General features: G+C 35.5%; 1 protein-coding gene across 6 annotated transcripts; it reads left to right on the top strand.

Annotated features, from left to right (window-relative positions):
- TBCCD1 (TBCC domain containing 1) lies at window positions 1–26,203 on the top strand. Of its 6 annotated transcripts, none has more exons than XM_081300625.1 (10): window positions 33–157; window positions 324–892; window positions 2,478–2,856; window positions 11,146–11,301; window positions 15,674–16,040; window positions 18,319–18,505; window positions 18,643–18,776; window positions 18,876–19,140; window positions 21,240–21,389; window positions 25,420–26,203. In XM_081300625.1, the coding sequence occupies exons 3-9, from the start codon at window positions 2,521–2,523 to the stop codon at window positions 21,367–21,369; spliced, it is 1,575 nt and encodes a 524-aa protein (XP_081156751.1). In that variant the 5' UTR covers window positions 33–157; window positions 324–892; window positions 2,478–2,520; the 3' UTR covers window positions 21,370–21,389; window positions 25,420–26,203. The 6 variants fall into 6 exon arrangements, with proteins under 6 accessions (XP_081156750.1, XP_081156751.1, XP_081156752.1 ...); XM_081300626.1 differs by having other exon boundaries at window positions 19,026–19,140; window positions 25,420–26,195; XM_081300624.1 differs by having other exon boundaries at window positions 1–140; window positions 308–892; window positions 18,643–19,140; window positions 25,420–26,184.
- Window positions 26,204–26,454: the final 251 nt, after the last annotated feature.

The raw sequence follows: 26,454 nt of genomic DNA on the forward strand, positions 1-26,454 counted from the left end.
TAGCAACAAGGTCCGCGGGTTCTCAGTGGTGCGAGGTCTTGCGCTTGCGCGATGCGCACGGCGGATATAACGCGCCGCGGAGGGTGAAGGGCGGGCAGGGCGCGCGGAGAGGTGCGGTGGACCGGTTCCTGCTTTGGCAGGTAACTGCTGACGGACTGTCACTGGGGAGGGCGGGCTGGCGCTAGGGAGGTTGAACTGGAGGCTGGGCCGCTTGGGCCACGGGCTTAGACTGGGAAGGCTGCCTTAGAGCTCGCTGGGTCTCAGGTCCACTCCTGAGCCGTCAGCTGAATATCTTGTTACCAAATAGGGTGGTTGCGCCCGAGCGGCCCACGCCACATCCTACTCCGGACCTCTGCGGAGATGGTGGCGAAGCCTCTGTACGAGCGCCTTGGGCCCACGGCTGTTTCTCGACCGGAAAACCTTTATCCCAGCGCGTCTCAAGGGAAAGAGCTCCAATTTTGATGGTTGCGAATATAGCCCTGTCGAATCTCGGGGTTAGAATAAAGGGTTCGTCTTCAGGATCTGGCTTTGATTGCACACTTCTGAAACAGCTCAGTACCTCACGAGAAGCCTGTTTTCACTTTGGAGAGAACTAAGATCTGCCTAATGTACTTTTCATCCTTTAGCTGTGCTTAGAACAACGCCAATCCATTCCCATATCGAACCCAGCCGCCATTTACCCTCCCACACCCTTTTCAGTTCACACCCCTATGTTCCTTCACCTGTTGCTTAAATGGCTTAATGTCTTAAGACTTTTCCTACTGTTCTGGACCCACTCCTTTCCCAGAGATTCTCCCATTCTGGGTTCCCAAAGTATGTTTGTAGCTGCACAGTTCTTTAGTCAGACCTGATTTCTAATCCAGGACTGTGAGAACTAAGTGTATGACCCTTGGTAAGTCCCTTCTCCAAACTTCAGGTTTCTCAACTGAAAATGAAGGAACTCGTGTATCACTAGGTGGTTGTGAAGGTGAAAGGAGGTGAAATAGGCAAAATACTTAGCATGCTATCTGGCACATAGTAAGCACTCCATATCAATTTTTTTTAATGGTTTCCAAAAGCAGCACAACTTTCTAGAATAAAACGCAAAATAACAGTGAAACATTTTGTATCAGTCATATAAGGAAAGTTTTTTTCTAAATGATGTTAATGCTGAGGAATGCTCAGTGAAGTGGGTTCCATTGGTCAAATGATGGTACAGTTTTAATAGTTAATTTTGAAAACAATAGGAGTGTTATGTCAGGAGGCATAGCAATATGTTACTTCATTTCACAATTATACATCTGAAAATCTCTGGGAAATAATTCATAATGCAGAAAATATGCAGAAATATGATAATCAGGGTATTATAATAATGAAAACATTTTAACTTTTTATAACATTTTTAATATACACAAAGGCAAAAATGTACATGAGCCCCCATCAGTTCATCGCCCAGCATCAACAATGAGTTACATCCCCAACATTTTTTAGTTTTTATTTTGAGACAGGATCTTACTAAGTTGCTTAGAGCTTTACTAAGTTGCTGAAGCTGGCCTCTAACTTGTGATCTTCCTGCATTAGCCTCCCAAATTACTAGAATTACAGGCGTGTGCCCCTAGACCCGGCTTCATGAAAACTCTTAAGCCTAGTAAGTTTCTAAAAGTAAATGGGAATATATTTGTGGTATTTTAATACAGAATTATATATATTATCACAACTATGAAAAACAACATCTAGTCTATAGAAAAAAGATAAGGAGGAAGTATAATAAAATATTGACTAGTTGCCGTTGAGTGGTGGTAATGTGGATGATTCCCTCCTTGTGTTTTAAATGTTTTATACATATTCCATAAAATTATCCATCATAGTTATGTAAATAAACAACAAAGTCTAAAAATACTACAACTCAACTGAGCACAATAGAATACGCCAGAGCAGGTTCATTGTAGAGAATAAAGGTGCTTTACTATCTCTTGATCTATCTTATAGCCTATGTTTACATGAGCATTCTTGTTAGCTCCTCATATTAGTGTTTCAAATTGAGTTTGTGTGTTCAGCTAACATGTCTAAATGTTAACCAACTGTCCTCTATGTGTAAGTGATTTAACTCTGTGAAATTTTATTCTTGTTTCTAACAATGTTCCCCGCCGGAGTAGAGCATAGCTTTCCATGATAGGATGATTTTTCTCTCTTTTTCCTTCTTTTCTTCCTGCCCAGAGCGGGATCCAACCCAGATTTTATCCCTTTACACACTCTTCTGAAACAAATTTCTGATAATTCAAATAAGATAATTTTGTTTTATTGAATTTTATTCCTCAAAAAGATTATAATGGGATCTAATAAAAAATCTCTTCTGCTTTTGGTTGATGAACTGTATGTAGCTGCTTTTAAAACTGATGATGTGGTACTTTGAAAAACAGGGGAGGGGTTACCTTCCAGGGAAAATGTATAAATGAGATATGTTTCAAGTCAGTTCGTGAAGAAACTTTGTTTCCTAGGTATGCAAAGAAGCCTTTTCATCCAGATGTTCTTAGCGGTAATATGGATCAGTCAGGAGTTCTCCTCTGGGTAAAAGCAGAACCCTTTATAGTGGGTGCCTTGCAGGTCCCTCCTCCATCCAAGTTCAGTCTTCATTATCTCAGGAAGATAGCCACCTATGTGCGAATCCGGGCCACAGAGGGAGCTTACCCACGGCTCTACTGGTCTACATGGAGGCACATTGCATGTGGAAAACTGCAGTTGGCTAAGGATCTGGCATGGCTTTACTTTGAAGTATTTGATAGTCTTTCGGTGAGGACACCTGAGAAACGCCTGGAATGGTCTGAGATTCTCTCCAACTGCATGACTGAAGATGAAGTTGAAAAGCAGAGAAATCAGGTATGGATCAATGTGTATAAGTGTTTAATAACTTTGGAAAATAAACCATTGTAACTTTTTTGTACTAGCAGTATAGTTTGAGTTTTTAAGTTAATCACTGTTGTGATTCTACCATTTGAGTTTTAGCAGTTCCAGTTTGGCAATGATTAGTCTGTCTTTACAAATCCTTTGCCTGCTCCCAAAGTTTAATTTTAATTTAATCTTGAAATTAAAACTAGGAAATATTTTCATTGACTTTATTATGAAACACTGATATGTTGTAGTCAGAGGTGCCTGACTTTAAATGAACATCTACTATGTGTTGTGATTCAAAGATGGTTTGGACAGCGTGTTCACTCCTTCCCTGTTGTTAATAAGGTGAAAATCTTATTTATACTTATAGTTTTGGAGGTTCAGAGTCAAGGTGCCATATAATGTGATGGTCTTCTTGTGGACATAGTCTGAGGCAGTGCCAGGCATCACAAGTATGTGTGTATGCTAGTCTTTCTCCCTTTTATAAAGCCATCAGTACAATCATGGGAGCTCCACCCTGATGACCTTATCTGTTTTTAATCACTTTCCAAAGATCCTATTTCTAAACACCATAAGTTATGTTTCTACCTTTTTAATTCCTCATAATGGGGATTAAATTTGGAGATATTTAATTTTCCAATTAAATTTGAGTTTTCAGAGAGGACAAACCATAGCATTCTGCCCCTCATGCCCTATAACTCATGTTGTCCTCACATACAAAACATAATTGTTCCATCCAAATAGTCCCAAAGTCTTAACTAGATCCAACATCAATTCAAAAGTCCAAAGTCTCATTTGAGACTCAAGGCAATCTTTTTTCAGCTTTGAACCTGAAAAATTAAAATAAGTTATCTACTTCCAATATACAGTGGTGGAAAGCCCAGGGTACGTACACATTCTCATTTCTAAATAAATAGACAAATAGAGCGTAGTAACTGTCCCAAAGCCTTCCAGAACCTGGCAGAACAGACATTAAATCTTAAAACTTCAGGTCCTGCATCCTTTGCAAGCTGAGTTTAGGCTTCCAAGGCAGCCCTGGTCCTCTGGCTTTGCTGGACTCAATCCACCCTCAGCTCTCAGTTTGAAATTTCATGATTGCAGCTCTATCGGACTGGCATTGCATGCTGGTTACTTCATAGTTTTGGGCAGAACTCTCTGCCTGGCCTTCCAGGCTTAGCTTTGAAATTTTGGCAAAAACTGCAATAACTTCATAGCTCTCAAGTTATGCACATCTTCAGAATTGGCACCATTTGCACACCAAGGTCTGCCATTCCTTTGGAATGGTGTCATGAGCTGCACCTCAACCTGCTAGAACCATAACTGGATCACTTCTCTGAAAAGCAGGGAGCAGAATCCTGAGTGGGCCCTGGGCAGTAAGCCTAGGTAGAGCACCTGGAGCTCTCCTTGAAACAGTTCTTCCCTTTTAGGCCTCTGGGTCTGAGAGGGAAGAGGCAACCACACAGATTTCTGAGATACCTTTCAGGACTCTTCCTTATTGTCCTGATGCACAGCATTTGGCCTTGTTTTATCCACTCATGCTCATGTCTTTAACAAGAGATTGCTAGGACGTACTCCTTTACTGGCCAAGCTGTGATTTTTTTCAAAGTTGGTTTACCTCCCTTTATTGTTTTTTAAATTTTTTTAATTTAAAAAAATTTTTTAATTGTAGATGGACATAACTTTATTTATTTTTTTTATGTGGTGCTAAGAATCGAACCCAGTGCCTCACACGTGGTAGGCAAACATTCTACCCCTGAGCTACAGCCCCTGCCTTCTACTTCTCTTTAAATTATACATTCCATTGCTCCTAAATCCTACTATATGTAGTTAAAAATAACCAAGCACCGGCTCAAATGCTTGGTTATTTAGAGATTTCCTCTGCCAGACATTCCAGTTCATCTTTTTTAAACTCAGACTTCTATAAAGCTCTAGTATGGACACAGTTCAGGCAAGTTCTTTGTAATGGTGTGACAAAGGTAATGTTTACTTCAATTTCTATTGGAATATTCCTCATTTGAATCTGGTTACAACTACTTATCCAGTTGCTAAGATGTTCTAGCTCTTCCCTAGTCCTGAGTCATCTGAGCTCTCACCAGAACTACCTGTAATACTCCATTTATACCATTATAGGCATTTTATAACCTCTTTCTCCAAACTCTTCCAGTTTCTGCCCATTACCCACTTTAAAAGTCATTTCCACATTTTCAGATAATCATTACACACAACCGTACTCTTGGTACCAATTTGTGTTAGTACATTTCCTGTTACAATAACCAAATATTTAAGGCTGGGTAAATTAAAAAAGATTTCTTTAGCGCTCTCTCTTTTTTTTTTTTTTTTTTTTTTTTTTTTTTTTTTTTTTTTGGTACCAGGGATTGAGCCCAGAAGCAATTAACCCTGAGCCATATCCCCATTTTTTAAAAAATATTTTATTTAGAGACAGCATCTTGCTAAGTTGCTTTGGGCCTTGCCAAGTTACTGAAGCTGGGTTTGAACTTGCAGTCCTCCTGCCTCACTCTCCTAAACTGCTGGGATTACAGGTGTGCGCACTATCATACCTAGCTAGCTCACACTGAGAATATAGACACTATAGTGCTGGCTCTGGCAGGGATCTCCTGTGTCACATGGCAGATGGCATCATGGTGGAAGCAGTGCAAGAGGGAAAGATCACAGGGGGACACTGGAAGCCTAAAGGGAGGATGGAAGCCAATCTTGCTTTTTTATAACAACTAGTTAGAACAGCAAGGACCTTAATCTTTTCTGAGGGCAATGCCCCTAGCAAGACCTAATATCATCCCACTAGGCCCCACTCTTAACATCACCGGACCATGCTTCCAGCACACCAACCCTTGGGAGACAAACCACATACAAATCATAACAGACAGCATCTCTGCCCTCATGGAACTCATAAATTAGTAGGGGTAGCTGATGTTTAAAATAATTATTCATAAAGCAATATGGAGATTCCTCAGAAAATTTGGAATGCAACCACTATTTGACCCAGCTATCCCCCTGCTTGATTTATATCCAGAGGATTTAAAATCAACGTACTATAGTGACACAGCCACATCAATATTTATAGCAGCTCAACTCACAATAGCTAAACTGTGGAAACATCCTAGGTGTCTTCAGCAGATGAACAGATAAGGAAAATGTGGTATATATACACAATGGAATATATATACACATTGTAATATATATATACACACACAATGGAATATATATATATATATATATATGCACATATATATGTGTGTGTAGACACACACACACACATGCACAATAATGGAAGAATGACTTTGCCAACAAATGGATGGAGCTGGAGAATATCATACTAAATGGAATAAACCAATCCCCCCAAACCAAAGGCTGAATGTTCTCTCCGATATGTGGATGCTAATTCATAATGGGGAGGGGTGCTAGGGAAGTAGTAGATAGTGGGAAATAATGGGAGGAGAGGGAGGTATGGGAGTAGTAAGAAGGATAGTAGAATGATTCAGACGTTATAACCCTGTGTATATATATATGACTACCCGGTGTGATTGTACATCATGTACAACCAGAAGAATGAGAAATTATACCCCATTTATGTATGATGTGTCAATGTGCATTCTACTGTCATGTATAACTAATTAAAATAAATAAAAACTTAAAATAATTATTCATAAAGTACAAAAATGGAATACAGAAAAATTCATCCTGGTGATAAGAAAAGATTTCATAAAGTATGTTAATCATAGTAGATTAATTATAGTAACAGCCACAGCATTTCAGTGGCTTAGAACAATATCAGTTTGTTTTTCATTCATCCCAAAGTCCAGTACAGGTGCATCTGGTTGGATGAATCTCAGGACTGTCGTTGTCCAAGCAGGGATTTAGGGACCCATGTTTCTGTACTTTTGAGTCACTATTCATATTAATCAGCTTTTCTGCAGGAAAAGAAAAAACAATGAAATTTTAGTAACAAAGGTTTACTTTTTTCCTATTTAAGATGTAGGCTGCACTTTAGCTATATCTTTCTTCCAGGATGTGATTGACTTTATGTGTCCTCTCATTTGGGAATCCAAGCTGAAGAAACAGCTTCTTATAGGTCATGCCTATTCTTGTAACAGAAGGGAGGAGTGATAAAGCAGAAGGAAATCATGGTGCTTTTTTCCCCCTTGTTTTGAAGACAATTTTATGAGTTTGGGGATAAGTATATATATTATGAAACCATTACCATTGTCAAGGGGTAAAGCTATAGACTAACATCTGTCACCTCCCCAAATTTCCCCTACCTCTGTTTATTATTATTATCATCATTACGATTTGTGTGTTTTAAGAATATTTATGTTTATATACCCTTTTAGAAAAAATTTTACCTGTACAATACAGTATTGTTAGCTATAAGCACTATGCCTTGTCTCTTAAGACTAAATATCTTGCATAACTGAAACTTTGTAGCCTTTGATCATTACTCTCCATTTCTCATTCTGTCCAGCATTTTACAGTTAGCATTCTACTCTACTTCTTTGAGCTTGACTAGTTTAGATTCCATGTATGCTGCAATTTGGATGAGTTGAGTGTCCCATAAGGCTTCCTTTGTTCACATTTATTCCCCATTATGAGGAATAGAGAGGGTAGAACTTTAACCTGTTGGCTGTGGTGTAGGAGATGGGGCCTTTGGAAAGTGATTAGGACTAGATAAGGTCATTAGGTAGCCCACCCATGATTGAATACTGATGGCTATCTAAGAAGACAGGGAGAGAGCACACAGATACAGACACACATAAACACACTCACTGTTTCTCTTGCCATGTGATGCCCTGGACCTCCTTGGGTTGTAGTAAGAAAACCATCACCCATTGCAGCCCTTCTAACCTTGTACCACTAGAATTATGTACCTTTAGAACTAAAGAAACCTCTTTTTGCTATAAAGTAATCTGCTTTATAGAATTTGTTATAGAAACAGAAAGTAGACTAATACAACATACAAGGAGGTTATATAGTTTTGTTTTTCAGCATCTGGCTTATTTCACTTTGCATAATGTCCTTCTGGTTTATCCATGTTGTTGAAAATGGCAGAAATTTCCTTTTTTTTTTCCTTTTTTATCTATGGATATACTTACACACACATTTTCTTTATCCATTTATCTGTCGATTGGCATTTAAATTGTTTCTGTATCTTGGCCATTGTCAGTAATGATACAGTGAACATGAGAGTTTTGATTTGATTTCAGTTTCTTTGGTTAAGTAGCCAAAAGTGAGATTGATCATATAGTAGTTCTGTTTTTAATTTTCAAGGAACTTCCATCCTGTATTCCATAATTGCTGTATCAATCTACATTCCTGCCAACAGTACCAGAGTGGTTACCTTTTCTTTACATCCCTGCCAATGATTGTTAATCTTTCACTTTTGTGAGGTGATATCTCCTTATGGTTTTGATTTGCATTTCCCTAATGATCAGTGATGTTGAACACCTTTCAAATACCTGTGAGCTTTTTGATGTCTTTGGAGAAATTACTTTTCTGGTCCTTTGCTTAATTTTCACTGGGCTATTTGATTTTTTTTTTTTTTTTTTTTGCCTTGGAGTTGTATGAGTCTGTTATATATATTTGAAACTAACTTTTATCAGATATATAGGATTTGCACAGGTTTTCCTTTTCATTTTGTCGATGTCTTTCTTTTCTGTGCAGATTTTTAGTTTGATTTAATCCCACTTGTTTATTTTTGCTTTTGTTGCCTGGTGATAAGGAAAGACTTTACAAAGTAAGTATGTCAATTACAGTAACAAATAATCACAGCATTTTAGTGGCTTAGAACAGTAACCATTGGTTTGGTATCGTATCAAAAAAATCATACCAAGACCAATATCAAGGAAATTTTCCTGTTTTTCTTCTAGAAGTTTTTACTAATTTAGTTGTTGCATTTAATTCCTTAATCCATTTTGAGTTGATTGTGTGTGGTCTAAGCTGTGGACCCAGTTCTTTCTTTCTTTTTCTTTTTTTGCAAATGGATATCTAGTTTTCCTAATATCTTTTGTAGGAGAGACTATCTTTTCCCTGTTTTGCATTCTTGTCACATTTGTCAAAAGTTAGTTTACCATATGTGTATGGATTTATTTCTGGGCTCTCATGATGCCTCTTACTTATATTCAGGGCTTGGGTTGTAGCTCAGTGGTAGAGCGCTTGCCTAGCACGGCAAGACCTGAGGTTCGGTCCTCAGCACCATGTAGACATACATACATACATACATACATACATACATACATACATACATACATAAATAAATAAATAAATGAAAGATATTGTGTCTATTACAACTAAAAAAAAAGACTTATATTCAGATGTAATATAAAACAACCTAATATTATTCCATTGGCTAAAGCTCTGTCACATGCATAAAGTCAATGAGGTAGGAAGGTAAACTATCTCACAGGAAATATGGGAAATCTCATGGCAATGAGTATGGCTGTATTAGCTTCTTGAAAGATGGGGAGGTGAACAATTGCAAATAGTGATACAGTTTGCCACAACTGTGTCTATTAGGCCCTCAGAGTCATCTTTTGCTTCAATTTCTTTGGAGAATTTTATGGGTCAGGCTTGAAAATAGCAGATATAACTGTAAATTCACCCACGTTTATTGACTGTAATTCAGTTATACCATATCTAACTGCAAGGGACGCAGTGTGCCCTTCAAAGAGGAGAAAAAGGAGTTAACATTTAGCCAGTCTCTGCCACATAGAAAAGCTAAAGCTTTTGGAAATTGAAAAGTTTATCATGCAACCAGGAGGGATGAGGCATTGCAGTTATTCATCAATGAAATATTGAGGGCCTACTATGTGCTAGGTACAGAAGTAGATGCTACAGATATAGAGATGAAGTAAGACCTTCAAGAAGTTACAAATTTTTTGAGTGTTTATTATGTAGCATATTCTATGCTAGTTACTAGTGCTTTAAAAATGGATAAAGCAAGAATTTTATAGTTTAATGGGTAGACCATATAAAGAATATAATAAAATAACAAAAAGTATTAAATGGAAGTATTATAAAATCAAGGAATTACCTTGAGTGAAAAAGCCAGTATCAAAAGGTTATATACTCTGTAATTCCATTTATGTAATGGTTTGGTTTTTTTGTGTGTGTGTGTGGGGGGGTAACATTCTTGAAATAACAGAATTTATAGAGATGGAGGTTAGATGAGAGGTTACCAGGGATTAAGGAAGGGATGAGGGTGGCAGGGAAGTGGGTATTGCTATAAAAGGGCAATAAGAGAGCTCCCTTTGTTGATGGAAATATTCTCTCTCCTGACTACTTTAATGTTAACGTTAACGTCATAGTTGTGGCATTGTATTGTAGTTTTGCAAGGTTATAAACTGGGTTAAATTTACATGGGATCTCTCTATATTAGATCTTACAATTGCATGTGAAACTTCAGTTATCTTAAAGAGTTTATAGAGTAAAAAATTACTAAATACATGCTTTCATGGGATCCCACATTGACCATTGGTTGAATAGATCTGGGTGATCCTGAGGATCTGTATTTTTAAGTGTCTGTATTTTTTAATTCCTCAGATAGCAATTTTTAGCCACCTTGGAAATGAGGGTGAATATAACTGTAGACTCAGATGTATCACTTCACTTTTTTGCCTTTCTTATGTGGGAGATGGGGATGGGTACTTAAGGGTAATTGTGAACTTCAAATTGTGAGCTTCAAACTACACCCTTTCTCAAATAAGAAATGACATTGTATAGCTATCAGACCAGTAACATTATTTTTTCTTTATATTTCTTAAGTACTTTATGAAAACCTGAGGCCTACTCCCCTCACAAAATGCACATACACCAAGAAATTACATACAGTTTCAGTTATTACACAGATATCCTAAACTTTTTTGGTAAGTCTGTGAACCTTATGTTGAACCTTTGTATTTTGACCAAATTTTCTTTTTTTTCCCCCTTTTTTTTCATTTACTTATTCAAATTAAGGTGTTTTTTTTAACTATAAGATTAAACTTCTGTAATAATGTACTTAAGTATATTCTTCATCCTTTACTTTTCATTTTGGGAAAAAATTTCTATGATTTTTTACAAAGTGACTTGAGATCCATTGTAGACACTCCTGCAACTGGTTATCAGAGAATGCATATGAAATCCTAGCAGTGTTTCTGAAGTATTTTTTAGGATCAGCAAACTGTTTTTTGAACTTAAGTTTATTGTATCTACTTAGTTGTAGATTAATGATTGATTTAATGTTGATTTAAGTCATGTGTTCATCCTTATTTTCCTCTTGAATAGCTTTCAGTGGACACTCTACAGTTTCTGCTGTTTTTATACATACAACAGTTAAATAAGGTTTCCCTGAGGACATCTTTGATTGGAGAAGAGTGGCCTAGTCCCAGAAGCAGATCTCAGTCTCCCGACCTGACAGAAAAATCCAATTGTCATAATAAGGTACTGTTGTTTTTCTTGGTCTCTTTCATTGAATTGGACAATTTCTGAAAAAAGATGGTTCACCATTAAAAATTATGTTGGGCTGTATAGGCTAGTGATTTGATGGTTTGTTTTATTTTTTTGCTTTCTACTTTTTATAATCCTAGTTATAAAATCAATATGTGTAGTCTTAATCAAAATGGTTTTAGTTCCTTCACTGGTATAAAAATCTCATGATTTAGGGGCAAATTTTTCACTATATTACATTAGAATTCCCATTTTTACAATTGTTAATGAGATTGAATCCATTTATTTGACTAAGGATAAATAAGAAGATGTAGTATTTATAAAGTTTATTGAAATATACTGAAAAAAATCTCTAAAACTATCTTATTGTTTAGTCATGCCTAAGTAATTTTATAACCAAAACAATCTAAATAGTAACTGCCTCACATTGTGAGTTTTAGAAAATATCTTTTTTCTTCATTTTTGTAAAAAAAAAAAAAAAAAACAGAAAGGATTTTACTTGTTTTATTGTGGCAGTATTTTAAAACACTTAAGTAAAATGTAAATAGTAAGTATTAATATCATGTGTAGATTCTTTAAAAATGTTCTGAAACTTAAAAAAAACCTTTAATATCTGGCACTTTATAATCTTCTTTTTAATAAGTCTGCCTTTTCTTATATTCCATGATACTATACTTTATTGGTTCTACTTTTTTTTTTTTAATGGTTGCTCAAGACAATACAATGATCTTGACATATCATACTCTTCCTTCTCTCTTGTCTTCATAGGTTTCTCTCCCGTTGGCCCTTACTTGTCAGTATTCTGCCTGAGGCAATTTTCTCTTCCTACTTCATTCAGTATAATTGTTCCCTCTACTCTATATAACTCAGTGATGTCCAAGTTCGTCTCCATGCTAGAGCTCTTGCCTGATATTCACATAAACGGCCAAGCTATACCTTAAATTTAGACTGTCCATGCTGGGCACAGTGGCACACACCCATAATAATCCTAACTACCTAGGAGGCTGAGACAGGAAGATCACAAGTTCAAAGCCGGCCTCAGCAATGGTGAGGCACTAAGCAACTCAGTGAGATCCTGTCTCTAAATAAAATACACAATAGGGATGAGGATGTGGCTCAGTGGTGAGTGACCCTGAGTTAAATCCTTGGTACCAAAAAAAAAAAAAAAAAAATTATACTGCCCAAATCCAGATGCATTAGCGATACCAGTCACTATGCTCTCTGTCCATGTAGTTCCTACAAAATGGGTACTCTTAGGAGATGGTGTTTTGAGCCAAGGTAGCCTGCATTCAGATCTGGCTCTACCAATAAATAATAGTATGGTTTTAGGCAGATCAGTTAACTTGTCTTGGCTTTTCCTTTTTAAATGGGAGTAGTAGTGCCTATTTCTGATTGGCCAAGAATCAGTGATATATTACCATGAGACTTGTTGCATAGTAAGCACTAGGCAGTGGCAACTCTGGTTTGTGCTATTATAACCTGATCTCTCCAACAACTGATTAGACCGGGGACACTTGAGTAGAGTAGCTCATTTGAAATGGTCTGATTTAAAATGATGACTTGGGCTATCAGTTGCCTTAGGGACTGAAGAAGTTACCAGTTAGTGATATATGTTTGAGCTAAAAACTCATGAGGCATTGAAATCCATTAGAATAGCCACCATACTCATGAACTTTTGAGAAGTTATGAGAATTAGAAATTAAAATAATCAGTGAAGTACAGGATGCTTCTCATGAGAGAAATAGGAGAGAATGGAACAGATAAGCAGAGGCTCATTGGCCTCTGAAAGAGAAGTGGATTTCCAGTTCCTGTTCTGATGCAGCCTGTGTCTATTGGGGAGACAACCATATGTCCCTTCAATACAACCTATCTTTACTGGAGTTAACTTTTTCTCACTATTCTATATAACTATAGAGCTAAATAGTTAACTACATAGTTACAGTTCCCTATAACTTCTAGTAGAAGTTACCACTGGTCTACCCATACTGGCTCTTTCCCCTAACCCTTGTCTAATTAGTTGTCAGGTCTTAACTAATTCTGCCTCAAAATAGGTTCCTTTTCTTCCCTTTATCTGACTTTTTTCTTTCTTTCTTTCTTTTGGTACCAGGGATTAAACTCTGGGGCCCTTAATCACTGAGCCACATCTCTAGCCCTTTTTATTTTTTATTTCAAGAAGGTCTAAGTTGCTGAGGCTTTGAACTTGCAATCCTCCTGCCTCTGCTTCCTGAGTCACTGGGTTTACATGCATGCACCACCCCACCCAGCTCTGACTTTTTTCCTTTTTGCCTATTTTATGTCATTAGGTTCTATCTGGTCACCCTACTTTTAGTCTGCCATACTAGACTTTGTAAAAATGCAGGTGCATTATGTTCATCTCCTGTCTGCACTCCCATCAGTGAATTCTCTTTATCATTGTTTTCTTGTACTCCTTAGAACCACCTCAGGGCATACTTTGGGGGAGAGGAATGCAGCAAAAAGAAGGAATCAGGTTGAAACTGAGGATAGCTGTGCTTTGATTTTTTTTTCTTTGTGATCCATATGAGAATTTACTTAAAAGAAAAACAAGTATAGTTATTTAGAAAATAATTGGAAAGTCCCTGGCACATAAAATAAAATCCTGATGTTTTAATAATTTGTATAAGGCCTTTCACGATTGCTCTCTATGATTCCAGCTGCTACTTTTCCCCGTGCTTTCTATATTTCACCCAGAACTTCCAGTTTTCTGAACAAAGTGGTATTTTCACTTTTCACATACTGTTACCTATGCCTAGAATGCCTTTTTTTTTCTTATCTGTTTGCCTGACCACCAGCATCATTCAAGAATCTTTGAAGCAATGCTCCACCTTGATTTTTTTAAAAATTTTAGTTGTAGATGAATACAATACCTTTATTTTGTTTATTTAGTTTTTGTTTTTTTTTTAATATGGTGCTGGGGATCAAACCCAATGCCTCAGGTGTGCTAGGCCAACACTCTACCACTGAGCCACAACCCCAGTCCTCCACCTTGATTTTTTTCCCCAGGTAGAGTTATTTGTTTCTCTCAAGCTCACAGGATATTTTTAGAGATCACTAATATAGGTCTTATCTCACTGTGCAGTTATTATTTATTTAAATTGTCTTCTTACCACACAGACTCTTGAGATTATTCAGTTTACATATTTATCATTTAATATTGCTCAAGCCAATTAAGAGATGCTCAAAAAATACCCGTCAAATGAATAAGCCAAATCACTGGGATATCTGCTAATTCAAAGCTTATTCCCAAAGTTGCAATTTCTCTTAGATCTAGTATGATCATTTCACCCAGTATAAAATTTGAAATTTCATACACTATTAGAGAAAGTCAGTTAAGAAACCCAGTGCTTCATTGACTGGATGTCCTTGGTGACTATTTATATATTTAACCTGAAACTTTAAAAGTACTTACTAGCTCTGTGACTTTGGGAGAATATCTTAACCTTTCTGTAGCTCCGTTTCTTCATCTGTGAAATAGCTGTGATAATAGTGTCTATTTTAGTATTATTATTAGAATTTAATATGTTAAAGTATATATAAAACTTAATGCTTACTACATACTAAGAGCTATTTATTATTATAGGTTGAGCATCCCTTACTGAAAATTAGAAATTCAAAATACTCCAAAATTTGAAACTTTTTGAGCAACAATTTTATACCACAAATAGAATATTTCATGCCTGATTTCAAGAGACAGATGACAGTCAGAATGCAGGCATACTAAAACTATTATATAAAATTACCTTCAGGCTATGTGTATAAATTAATTTTTTGGTACCATCCCCAAGATGTCTCATTTTATATATAAACACATTTTCCAAAATTAAAAAGAAATCCCAGGTCTGAATTAAATACATCTCATCTCAGCATTTGATATAAGGGATATTCAACTTGTATTGCTTTTGTTTTTTGTTTGTTTTGCAGTGATGGGGATTGAACCCAGGTGCTTGAGCATGCTAGGCATTCTATCACTAAGCTACATCCCCAGCCCTTTTTATTTTATTTTGAGATAGGGTCTTGCTAAGTTGTCAGATTGGCCTCAAAGTCATAATCTTCCTGCCTCAGCCTCCCGAGTAGCTGAGGATTACAAGAAGGTACCATCATGCCCAGCATCTTGTATTGCTTTTGAATTAGTTAATGTAAAGGGAGAATCTATTTATATTTGACATATACAGGCAAAAAAGTTGCTATGTATAGCCATTTTAGGGGTGGGAGGAATAAGGCAAACTATGAATATGAATGTAAAATAACTAAAATATAAAAACTTTAGATCTTAATAGAATCTCATAGTTCTATTAAAAATGCTTCTTTTAAGTTTTTGGTTTTAATTTTTTTTTTTTTTTTTTTTTAGAACTGGAATGATTATAGTCACCAAGCTTTTGTCTCTGATCATCTGTCAGATCTCCTTGAGCTGCTTTTAGATCCAGAACAACTTACTGCATCATTTCATTCAACTCATAGTAGTCTCGTCTCTCGAGAAGCTGTTGTGGCACTCAGCTTTCTTATTGAAGGCACAGTGAGTACAGCCAGGAAGATCTATCCACTTCATGAACTTGCACTGTGGCAACCACTGCATGCAGAGAGTGGCTTTTCAAAGATCTCCAAGACTTTCTCTTTCTACAAGCTGGAAGCCTGGTTGAAAGCTTGCTTAACTGGGAATCCATTTGGTACATCTGCTTGCCTCAAGTCAGGAAAAAAATTGGCTTGGGCTCACCAAGGTACTTTTGAAATATTTCAGTTGATTTTGAATTACAAGTTAAGGAACCTAGTTTTCTAATGTATTAATGATCAGCATCTTTTTTGCAGAGGATCTAAAAATAAAAAATACTGCTACTATAAAAGAGAAAGGGGGAATATCTATCTTTTGTACACGGCTTTCTCCCTCAAGAGAGTAGAAATCTCAGCTGGTTTATTAGTCAAGGCTCGTTTGGTTAGTTAACAGAAACTCCAAATGTAGTTAGTCCTCTTTTTGTTATGCTTTTCTCCAATTCTGTCTTCCTGTCACTCTTGTATGCTCATTTGCTTCAGACTTTTTTTATTTTCTAACAACAGCAGATTTTGGTCATCCTAAAATAACCAAATAGTAACAGTAATCACCTCAGAGTTGGTGTAGAAATGAGATGTGTTTGAACTACATAGAACCAAGCACAGTCAATGTTTCTAAATTGGAAATTTAAGTTTTAGTAGAGAGAATCTGGCGTTGTTTGCATCAGGTGTCTATTCCTGATAGTGCAGCAATGGTAAATGAATAGGTTCAGGTGTTGAATGACTCCTGGGACCATGTATAAGTTTTAAGAGAAGAGACACCGAACATACATCTCTATAGGCAAGTGCAGGCAAAATAAATGAAAAAAAAAATGCTCTAGAATATATTTCCTCAATCTCTAATTTCAAAGTAACAACAAATATAGCTTCTAACCAATGTGTGGTAGCATACGCCTGTAATCCCAGAGACTTGGTAGGCTGAGGCAGAAGGATCAACTACTTAGCAAGACCCTGCCTCAAAATTAGAAATAAAAAGGGCTGAGGGGCTGGGGTTATAGCTCAATGATAGAGTGCTTGCCTAGCATCTATGAAGCACTGGGTTCGATTCTCTGCACCACATATAAATAAATTAATAAAATAAAGGTCCATGAACAACTTTAAAAAAAAAAAGGACTGGGAATGTAGCTCAAGGTAAAGAGCCCCTGGGTTTAGTCCTCAGTAACCCCCCCCCCAAAAAAAAAGCTTCCATGCCAATGTTAAAAAATATATATATAACAGTTTTGCATCAGATTTTTATAACTTTTTAAAAAAATATCTTTTAGTTGTAAATATACACAGTACCTTTGTTTTTTTATAATTTATTTTTATGTGGTACTGAGAATCGAACCCAAGTGCCTCACAAAGGTTAGGCAAGCATTCTGCCACTGAGCTGCAACTCCAACCCAGATTTTTATAACTCTTAATAGAAAATGGCTGAACACCATCTACAGAATCTGGAGCAAAATGATTGTAATCCAAGAATACTACTATATTCAACCAAGCTACTGCTCTAGTATGAGGTCAGAAACTTTCAAATGTGAATAGCTCCCATAAATATATAGAAGATAATACATAATTCTTGATGTTCCAGACAAGTTTAAGCAACTTTTTGAACCTTCTTAGATTAGGCACTAGTAGGAAAAAAAAGAAAAAATATCCAACTCGTAAGATTTTACTAAAATGTTAACAGTGATAATTGGATTACCAATTATTCTTATTTTCCTTTACTTTTATTTTTCTGCACTAACCATCTATTATGTATATGTCAGATATATAACTGAAAATTATTAATTGATTTTTTAAAAGAAGAATGATGTATTTATCTAACTTTTTCACATTTGGCCAGTGTTATTTACAGGGTGTCCTGATGACTCACAGAAAAATACAGTCTGAGAACCCAGTCACATAGTGTTGGAATTATGTTAGGAGGGCAACCTGCACAGATGTTTTGTGTCAGTTTGTGCAAGACACTGTGTATAAGGGAACATGTGCTCTCAGGTAGTAATGGTCTTGGGAGACATGAACTCATTTAGAATTCATGGAATGTTACTGTTTAGTAAATTAAAATTAATATTAGGAATAAATTAGAATTAATATTAGGACAACTTAGAGAGATTATGGTTGGGATGATAAAGACATATTGCAGGAGATATTTGAGTGGGGTCAACTCTGCCACTTTCTAACTATGTGACTTTAGGGGCATAACTTGAAAGGTAGACATGAAAAAAGTTTTAAATCTTTTGGCATTTTTTGAGTGGTTTATAGGTTTTAAATTTTTGGTAACAAATTATGAAAGATTACAAATACACAGAAAAGAATAGAGATTAATATAGCAAATACCTCTTTAGCCAATGCCCAGCTCTTATATTTTTTCTCCCACATGTATCTTAGGATATAGCCTAGTCTAACCTCATATAGTTGTTTTTTTCCCCTTGGTTTGAAACTGTCTCATTTATTTGTTTTCTTAAATAGTTGAAGGTACGACCAAAAGAGCTAAGATTGCTTGTAATACTCACATGGCCCCTAGAATGCATCGCATGGTAGTGATGAGCCAGGTTTACAAGCAGACATTGGCCAAGAGCTCAGATACTCTGGTGGGGGCGCATGTCAAGATTCATCGCTGCAATGAATCTTTTATATATCTTCTCTCTCCTTTACGGTAAGCACAATCTTAGTGTTCTGACATTTGCCATGTTCTTTGGACTAGGATAGATTTTTTTTTCTTCAGATACTATTATTTTAGGCAACTTTTATATCTTATTCAGAGGAATTTACCTCATTTCTTTATTTTTTCAGATCTGTAACAATTGAGAAGTGCAGGAATAGCACCTTTGTCTTGGGCCCCATAGAGACTGCTCTTCATCTCCACAGTTGTGACAACGTAAAAGTCATTGCTGTTTGCCATCGTTTGTCCATCTCCTCAACAACAGGTTGCATCTTTCACATTTTGACCCCTACGCGCCCACTTATTCTCTCTGGGAACCAGAGAGTAACTTTTGCCCCTTTTCATACCCACTATCCAATGCTAGAGGACCATATGGCCAGGACAGGCCTTGCTACGGTGCCTAATTATTGGAATAATCCAATGGTTGTATGTAGAGAGAACAGCGACACAAGTGTGTTCCAGCTCTTACCACCTTCTGAATTCTATATATTTATTATTCCCTTCGAAATGGAAGGGGACACAACAGAGATACCTGGGGGTCTTCCATCTGCTTATCAGAAAGCACTGAGTCAAAGAGAACAGAAAATACAGATCTGGCAAAAAACTGTGAAGGAGGCTCGTTTAACAAAGTAAGTGTTTTCTAGGAGTAATTGTATTTTCTTTGAAACCTCATGTGGGAAAAATTAATCTGCACCTACTTATAGCTGAACTAAAGTAATTAGTAAATATAATGTGCCTTTTGCTAAGACTTGCATTTCAGGTCAGTATTTTAAACATTGTTGGGATGGGAAGGAACAGATGTTCAAGTGTTAGACTCCTTTTTTTTTTAAGGTAAGTTTAGTTGACAGATATTTATATGAATTAAAGAAATGTAAAATATGCCACATAATTGAATACTTAAATGGATTAGTTTTAGTTGTTATGCTAATGGTTCTCAAATTTGGATATATATCAAAATTCTCTAAGGAGTGTTAAAAATACAGATTTCTCTGGCTCCACCACACCACAGACTTATTTAGTCTGTGGTGTGTCTACCTAATGCTGATCCACAGACTAATGCCTGTTTTTATCAAAGTTTTTCCTAATGGTAAAATGTAAAAAATAAGTACAATGTTTTTAATTTACTCAATGTAAAATACTATCTTTTTTAATATACTATTTTGGGATTATTTCCTTCCCACTAGTAGGGTAGAAATTACCCTAAATATTTTATTTTTTATTATATGCTTATTGTATTAGACAGCTGTAATTATTGTATATATTATGTATAACCCACTCTACTTGGAATACAGTCTGAAGTCTGTACCCTCTGTGCCTCATTTTCTGCCATTCTTTGCCTCCTTCACTCCCTCTCACCTTATGAAAGTCTTCTTGCTATTATTTAGTTATTGCTCTCTTGCCAAAGACCAGCAGAAACAAATGTGTATGTAGATCTAGGATGGCTTGTAGAAACAGTCCAAGGAGGAAGAAAACTGTCATCTCAGTAAGAAGGTATTAAAAAGAACTTATGATTGGATTTTGGTTTGTGTTAGGCGATTTGGGGGAAGAGAGTTCTAGGAAATAGGAATTAGATGCCATCTGAAAGTGAAAGTATTTCTGTGATCGATAGCTTAATAATTTTTATCTCTAGGTGGGGGAACAATTAAGTAGAACTGAGTTTAATTATAAAGAAGCAGCAGTCAAAACTACCCAAGGAAAGGGTGGTGTTTGGTATTTTTTGTGGTTTGGATCACAACGTTTATATTTTCCTCTGAACTGAGATATGATTATGGAGTATTCTTGTACTTGTTTGGTCTTTCATCATCCCAGGTGGCCTTGTCTTCTGTTGGTGTTCTGTGGAATTGTTTTGAGATCAACAGAAAAACATCACAGCTAGGCCAGATCTTAGCCGATGGCCTAACTGATAGTGTTAAGCTGCCTCCCGGCTTCTCTTATCTTGAACATGTTAAATTTGGTCTTACTTTAGAGCCTTTGTCATTTCTGTTTCTTCTGCCTGGCAATCCTTTCCAGGTAATCATTGTGCTTCTTCCATAACTTCATTCAGACCTCTGTTCCAGTATCATCTTCAAGAGGCCTCTTCTGTCCTTTTTGAAAAATAGTATTCCCAGTACTCTCTGTTCTCTTTCTTTGCTCTATTTGTCTCTGAGGCACTCAATGCCTGTTTTTATCAAAGTTTTTCCTAATGGTAAAATGTAAAAAAAAAAAGTACAGTGTTTTTTTAAAGAGCTCAATTTACTCAATGTAAAATACTGTCTTTCATTTTGAGATTATTTCCTTCCTACTATTAGGGTAGAAATTACCAGTACTTCAGTTATGTTAACATTTATTTTGCTTCTTATCTGTCTTCTCTACTAGAATATACAGTCTGTAAGACATAGATCATACAGATCACAATGTGCATGGTGCCCTCTGGAGTCATTCACCATCAGCCTGCCCAAACAGGACTTACCTCTTCCCTTTTATTTATAGGTTTGTTCGCATCAGTTGAAACACTGCCCAGCATTAACTTGGCCCTTAATGAATATCTGATAGGGAATAAGTCATGACAAAGATGAAATTGTATCTGACCAATCCCCTCAACTAGTGATGGTGATCTGATGTACTGTGAACAGAGTGAGATAGCTTGAGATATTCATTTAACATGCTCCCATTAAAATTGCTATCACTTGGAGTAAAATTATGTGAATTAGTGTTCTAACATTATTTTTGCTCTCAATTACAATTTTAGGGATCAAAGGAAGCAGTTCCAGGTACTTGTGGAGAATAAGTTTTATGAGTGGTTGATTAATACAGGACATCGCCAACAGCTGGACAGCCTTGTACCCCCTGCAGCAGGCTCCAAACAAGCAGCAGGATAAGGTCCTACATCCAGTTACTGGTAGGCATTTATAATGCAGGCTGCTTAAAACAAATTCATTTGCGGGAAATCTTTCAAGTATACAAAAAATACACAAAATATTATGTTACTAACCCTTGCCAAATTTTTCCCCAGCACTCCCAACAGCAACATAGACCTTTACATATTTGCAATATTTTATATTGAGAAAAACCAAAATATTAAGGTGGAACCTTTAGAATTTTAGGCAAATAAACAATTTTGTCTTTTTTGCTTGGCACAATTACTTGGCACAATTTACACTGTCCAAAGATTCTACTTTCATTCATATATAGTTTTAAGTTTGATTCTCTCCTTTCTTCTCTCTGCTTTCTCACCTCTCTCCCACAAATCAATTAATAAATTAGTCAGTCTTTGTTAATGACACCTGAGAGGTAATAATCCATATGAAAGTTTGATTACTGAACACTAGAATATTATAGATGACAGAAGAGAACATGGTTACAGACAAATTTGCTGGAAGTTATTAGTTTACTTCGTTACTCTAAAGTATTTTTAAAGGCTAACAATAAGGAAAACAGACAAAGGGCATGAACAGGTGGCTCATAGAAAAATACAGTGACAAGGATACTCATTTAAAAATAAATGTAGTATATAGGTTAAATATCCCTTATTCTGAAATGTTTAGGACCAGACACATTTCAGATTTTGGAATATTTACATAGACTTTACCATGTGTAAATCTTGAAAATTGGACTAATTAGAACCAATTTTTTTTTTTAATGCCAAAAAAAGAAAACCAGAAACCCACTGCCAAAGTTTGAAACTTTTTGAGTCTTGGGTCTTTGCTTGACCGTTTGACAAAAATCAAAATAAAAATTACAAATATTCTTTGATTTGGTGATTTCACTTCTTGGAATACTAATATATATGTGTTGTGTGTGTGTAAAGCTCTGCTAAATTTTTATTTTATGTATTTTTTTAAATCGAGAAAATTGTATTTACCTTGTAAAATACGATGTTTTGGAATAAATACACATTGGAATTGCTAAATAAATCTAATTAACATATATATTGCCTCACATAAGTTGTTACTTTTATAGTGAGAAAACTTAGAGAATCTACCCTTTAGCATTCTCAACAATACAGTAGTTACAGTGTTGTACAGTAGATGTCTTGAATTTATTCCTCCCATAACTGAATATTGTTAGGCTATAAAGGTCTTTTTTAGAAATATATTCATTGCAGCATTGTTTGAAATAGCTGTAACCTGGAAATAGCCCAAATGTTTCTCAGAAGAGAGCTGATGCCCATTGACTGATTCATCTGTAGTATGAATGCATCTTGAAAAAGAATGAAATATATTTATGTGGATACTGAATGATCTCTAAACTCAGGGAGAAAATTAAAATGTCTCCTGTGTTTGAAAATAGAGTGGGATTATCATACATATGCTTTTTATGTGCCTAGAATTTTTCTGAAAGGAAGAAGTCATAAACAGTATTTGTTTTTTTCAGGAATAAGACTGGGTGTCTGGGATAGGAAAAACTTTTCTTATTGAGATGTAATTTACATAAAAAATTCACTGTTTTAAAATAATGAATTTAGTGGCTTTTGGTATATTCACAATTTTGTGCTGAATTCACCATTTAGAAATTCAAAATATTTTCATAACCTCTAAAATAAGCCCAGACACATTTGCAGTCACTCCCCATTCCTCCAACCCTGTATATCTATTGTTATTCCCCTGGCAATTAGTCATCTACTTTGTCTATTCTGGACATTTCATAAAAGTGGAATCTCATAATATGTCTGTCTTCTTTTACTTAGCATAATGTTTTCAAGGCCCATCCATGTTGTAGCATGTATTAAAACTTTGTTCCTTTTTATGGATGGATGTTATTTCATTGTGTGGATCTACCACTTTGTTTATCCATTCATCAGTTGATGAACATTTGGGTTATTGGTATTTTTGTGAATAATGCTGTCATGTACATCCGTATGTAAGTATTTGTAGAGACATGTTTATTTCTATATATCTTTATTTGTGCACTACAGTTGTAAGTAATGGAGGGATTTGTTGTTACATATTCATGCATGCACACAATATAACAATATAATTTTGTCAATATCATTCTCCAGTATTTCTCTTTTCCTCCCCACCTCCTATCCCTTGGTCCTTTTCCTCTACTGATCTCCCTTTGATTTTCATGAGATTCCATCCTCAACTATCTTTTCTCTTTTCTTTTCTAAGCTTCCACATGAGATAAAACATGTGGCCTTCTATATTTGGCTTATTTCACTTAACATAATGTTCTGAAGTTCTATTCATTTTCCTGCAAATGACGATCTCATTCTTCTTTATGGCCAAATAAAACTTCATTGTGTGTATTTTTCCTTATCCATCCATTGATGGACATGTAAGTTCCATAGTTTGGCTATTGTGAATTGTGCTGCTATAAACAATTGTGCTGCTATATATGGTATGCATATATCACTAGAGCATGATGACTTTAATTCTTCAGGAGTAGTATAGCTGGATTATGTGGTGGTTCCATTGTTTGTCTTTCTTTGGTCTTTGTTTTTTGGTTTTATTTTGTTTTTTAGTACTGGGTTTTGTTTTTTAGCCACCTGAGCCACATTCCAGCCTTTTTTTTTTTTTTTTTTTTTTTTTTAATTTTGAAACAGGGTGTCCTGCTAAGTTGCTTAGGGTCTTGCAAATTTGAAGAGGCTGGCTTTGAACTTGCCTGAGCCTCCTAAGCACTAGAATTACAGGTGTGCACTACCATGCCTGGCCCATTCCTAGTCTTTTGAGGAAGGAACCTCCATTGTACTAATTTACAATCCCACCAACAGTGTAAGAATGTTCCTTTTACTCTATATCCTCTCCAGCATTTTTTATTGTTTGTATTCTTGATGGTTGCCATTCTGACTGAAGTGAAATGAAATCTCAGGGTAGTGTTGATATGCATTTCCCTAATTGCTAATGATGTTGAACATTATTTCATATATTTGTTGGCCATTTGTATTTAAAAAAAAATTCTTTTTAGTTGAATATGGACTCAATGCCTTTTGTTTGTTTTTATGTGGTGCTAGGATTGGACCCAGTGCCTCACACTTGCAAGGCAAGTGCTCTACCACTAAGGAAAGGTCTTAAAGTAAAGTCCTTTCCTTGACTTCCATTCATACTCAATTATTACTATTTAGGCTGAATCTTAGCTAGTACTCCAGCCCTGAATTTTCTCTTTTGAGAAGTGTCTGTTATGCTGCTTATTCATTTGTCCATTTATTAATTGGGTTATTGTTTTTTAGTGGGTTTTTTTTAGCTTTTCAGTATTAAATATGAGTTTTTGTATATATTCTGGATATTAATCCTCTTATTAGAAGAAGAGCTAGCAAAGGTTTTCTCTCATTCTATAAGTTGTCTACATTCTTAATTGTTCCCTTTGCTGTTCAGAAGCTTTGATGCCATCCCATTTATTATCTCTGGTCATTATTTCCTGACCTTTAGAGGTCCTATTGAGAAAGTTGATGCCTATACCTATATGTTGGAGTATTGACCCTATGTTTTCTAGGAGTTACCTAGTTTCTGGTCTGATATCACATGGGCATATACCTAGGAAAGGAATTGCAAGGATATATTATACTTAATTTTTTAAGGAATGGCAATTTTTCAAAGCTATGAAAGATATACTTTGTTATTTACTTTATGTGGTATTTACATTTTTAAGTTGCATATTACATTTTTAAAGAAAAAGTCTTCATATTTTTAGTTAATAATGCTGAGATTAAGAATTAGGAGATTTTGCAAAAGAAATTGAAACTATAACAGGGTAAAAATTTTAGCTTAAACCTATCTCATGATCTGCCAGGTTTTTGTAGAATTACACATAGGAGATATTATGAATTAATGTGACACAAAAAAGGAATATGGTTAACCTTATAAACTCTGTTTTATCACTCTAAATTATCTGATCTCCATAATTTATGTGATTTTGTAAATAAGGGTTTTCTTATTTGCATGAAGGCAATAAAAAATAATTAATATGAATTTTTCTTTTGTTATCTTCAGGGCCCTGGAAACATAAGGATGAATGAAGAATGGTTCCCATCTTAATACAAAATTGGGATAGCTTCATTGCTGCTTAAGAGACTTTGAGGATTTTTTTTTTTTTTGGCCCTTTATTTAAGACCTTTCCTTGACTTCCATTATTACTATTTAGGCTGAATCTTAGCTAAACTTCTGACTTTCATGTAAGCATATTGTTTATAGAGCATTAGAAGACTCATGTTTGTGATGCCAACATGTTAATGAAGGCAGTCCCATTTTGTGTGTGTGTGTATGTGTGTGAATATTTAAGTGATCATAGATTCGCAAGTGATTTCATTTTTTAATTTGTATGATGAAAGGGTTTGATCCTTTCTAGAGTTAAGAGATTTTTTATAGTTCTTTGTAACTATTTAAAAGATGGTTGCTATTGCTTTTAAAAAATAATTGGAATAAAAGTATGATTGGTTGGTGTATAAATAAAACAGAAATAGTTTTGTACAAAGATATTTTAGTCCTTAAAGTATGAAACTTAATGAACTTGTGTAAAAATCTTTATTTTTTATTTTCTGCTTCAAATTTTCAATAAACAAGCTAAAAAGTAATTTTCTCCTTTTGTTAAAAAGATAAAGCTTTATTTTTGTGTGTGTGGTGCTGGGGATTGAACCCATGGCTTTGTGCTAGGCAAGCACTCTTCTGAGTTATATCCCCAGCTCCAAGGCTTTACTTTTGATTTTAGAAAAGGTTTTCATTATCATTCTGTGACATATGGAAGTACAATTTACAGTTGATTGGATAAGCTTTGTTTCTCAAGAAAAAAGAAAACAATTTTCAGTTGATAAAATGAATTATTCATATTTCATATGCTCACTGGCAATTCAATTAGTAATTGTATTTAAAAAGGGCTACTTTTATTTGTGATGTGAAAATTAACCTTTACAATGTTGTTAATTCTAATTGAAGTTTTCAGAGTTTTTGTTTTAAGATGAAATTCAAGCAAGCAGAGCATTATCAAATAAATAAATATTGGAATAATAAAGGGTGTTTGGGAAATTGTTT

Source organism: Spermophilus citellus (genome assembly GCF_964194105.1).
Source record: "Spermophilus citellus genome assembly, chromosome: 7".
NCBI lineage: Eukaryota > Metazoa > Chordata > Mammalia > Rodentia > Sciuridae > Spermophilus > Spermophilus citellus.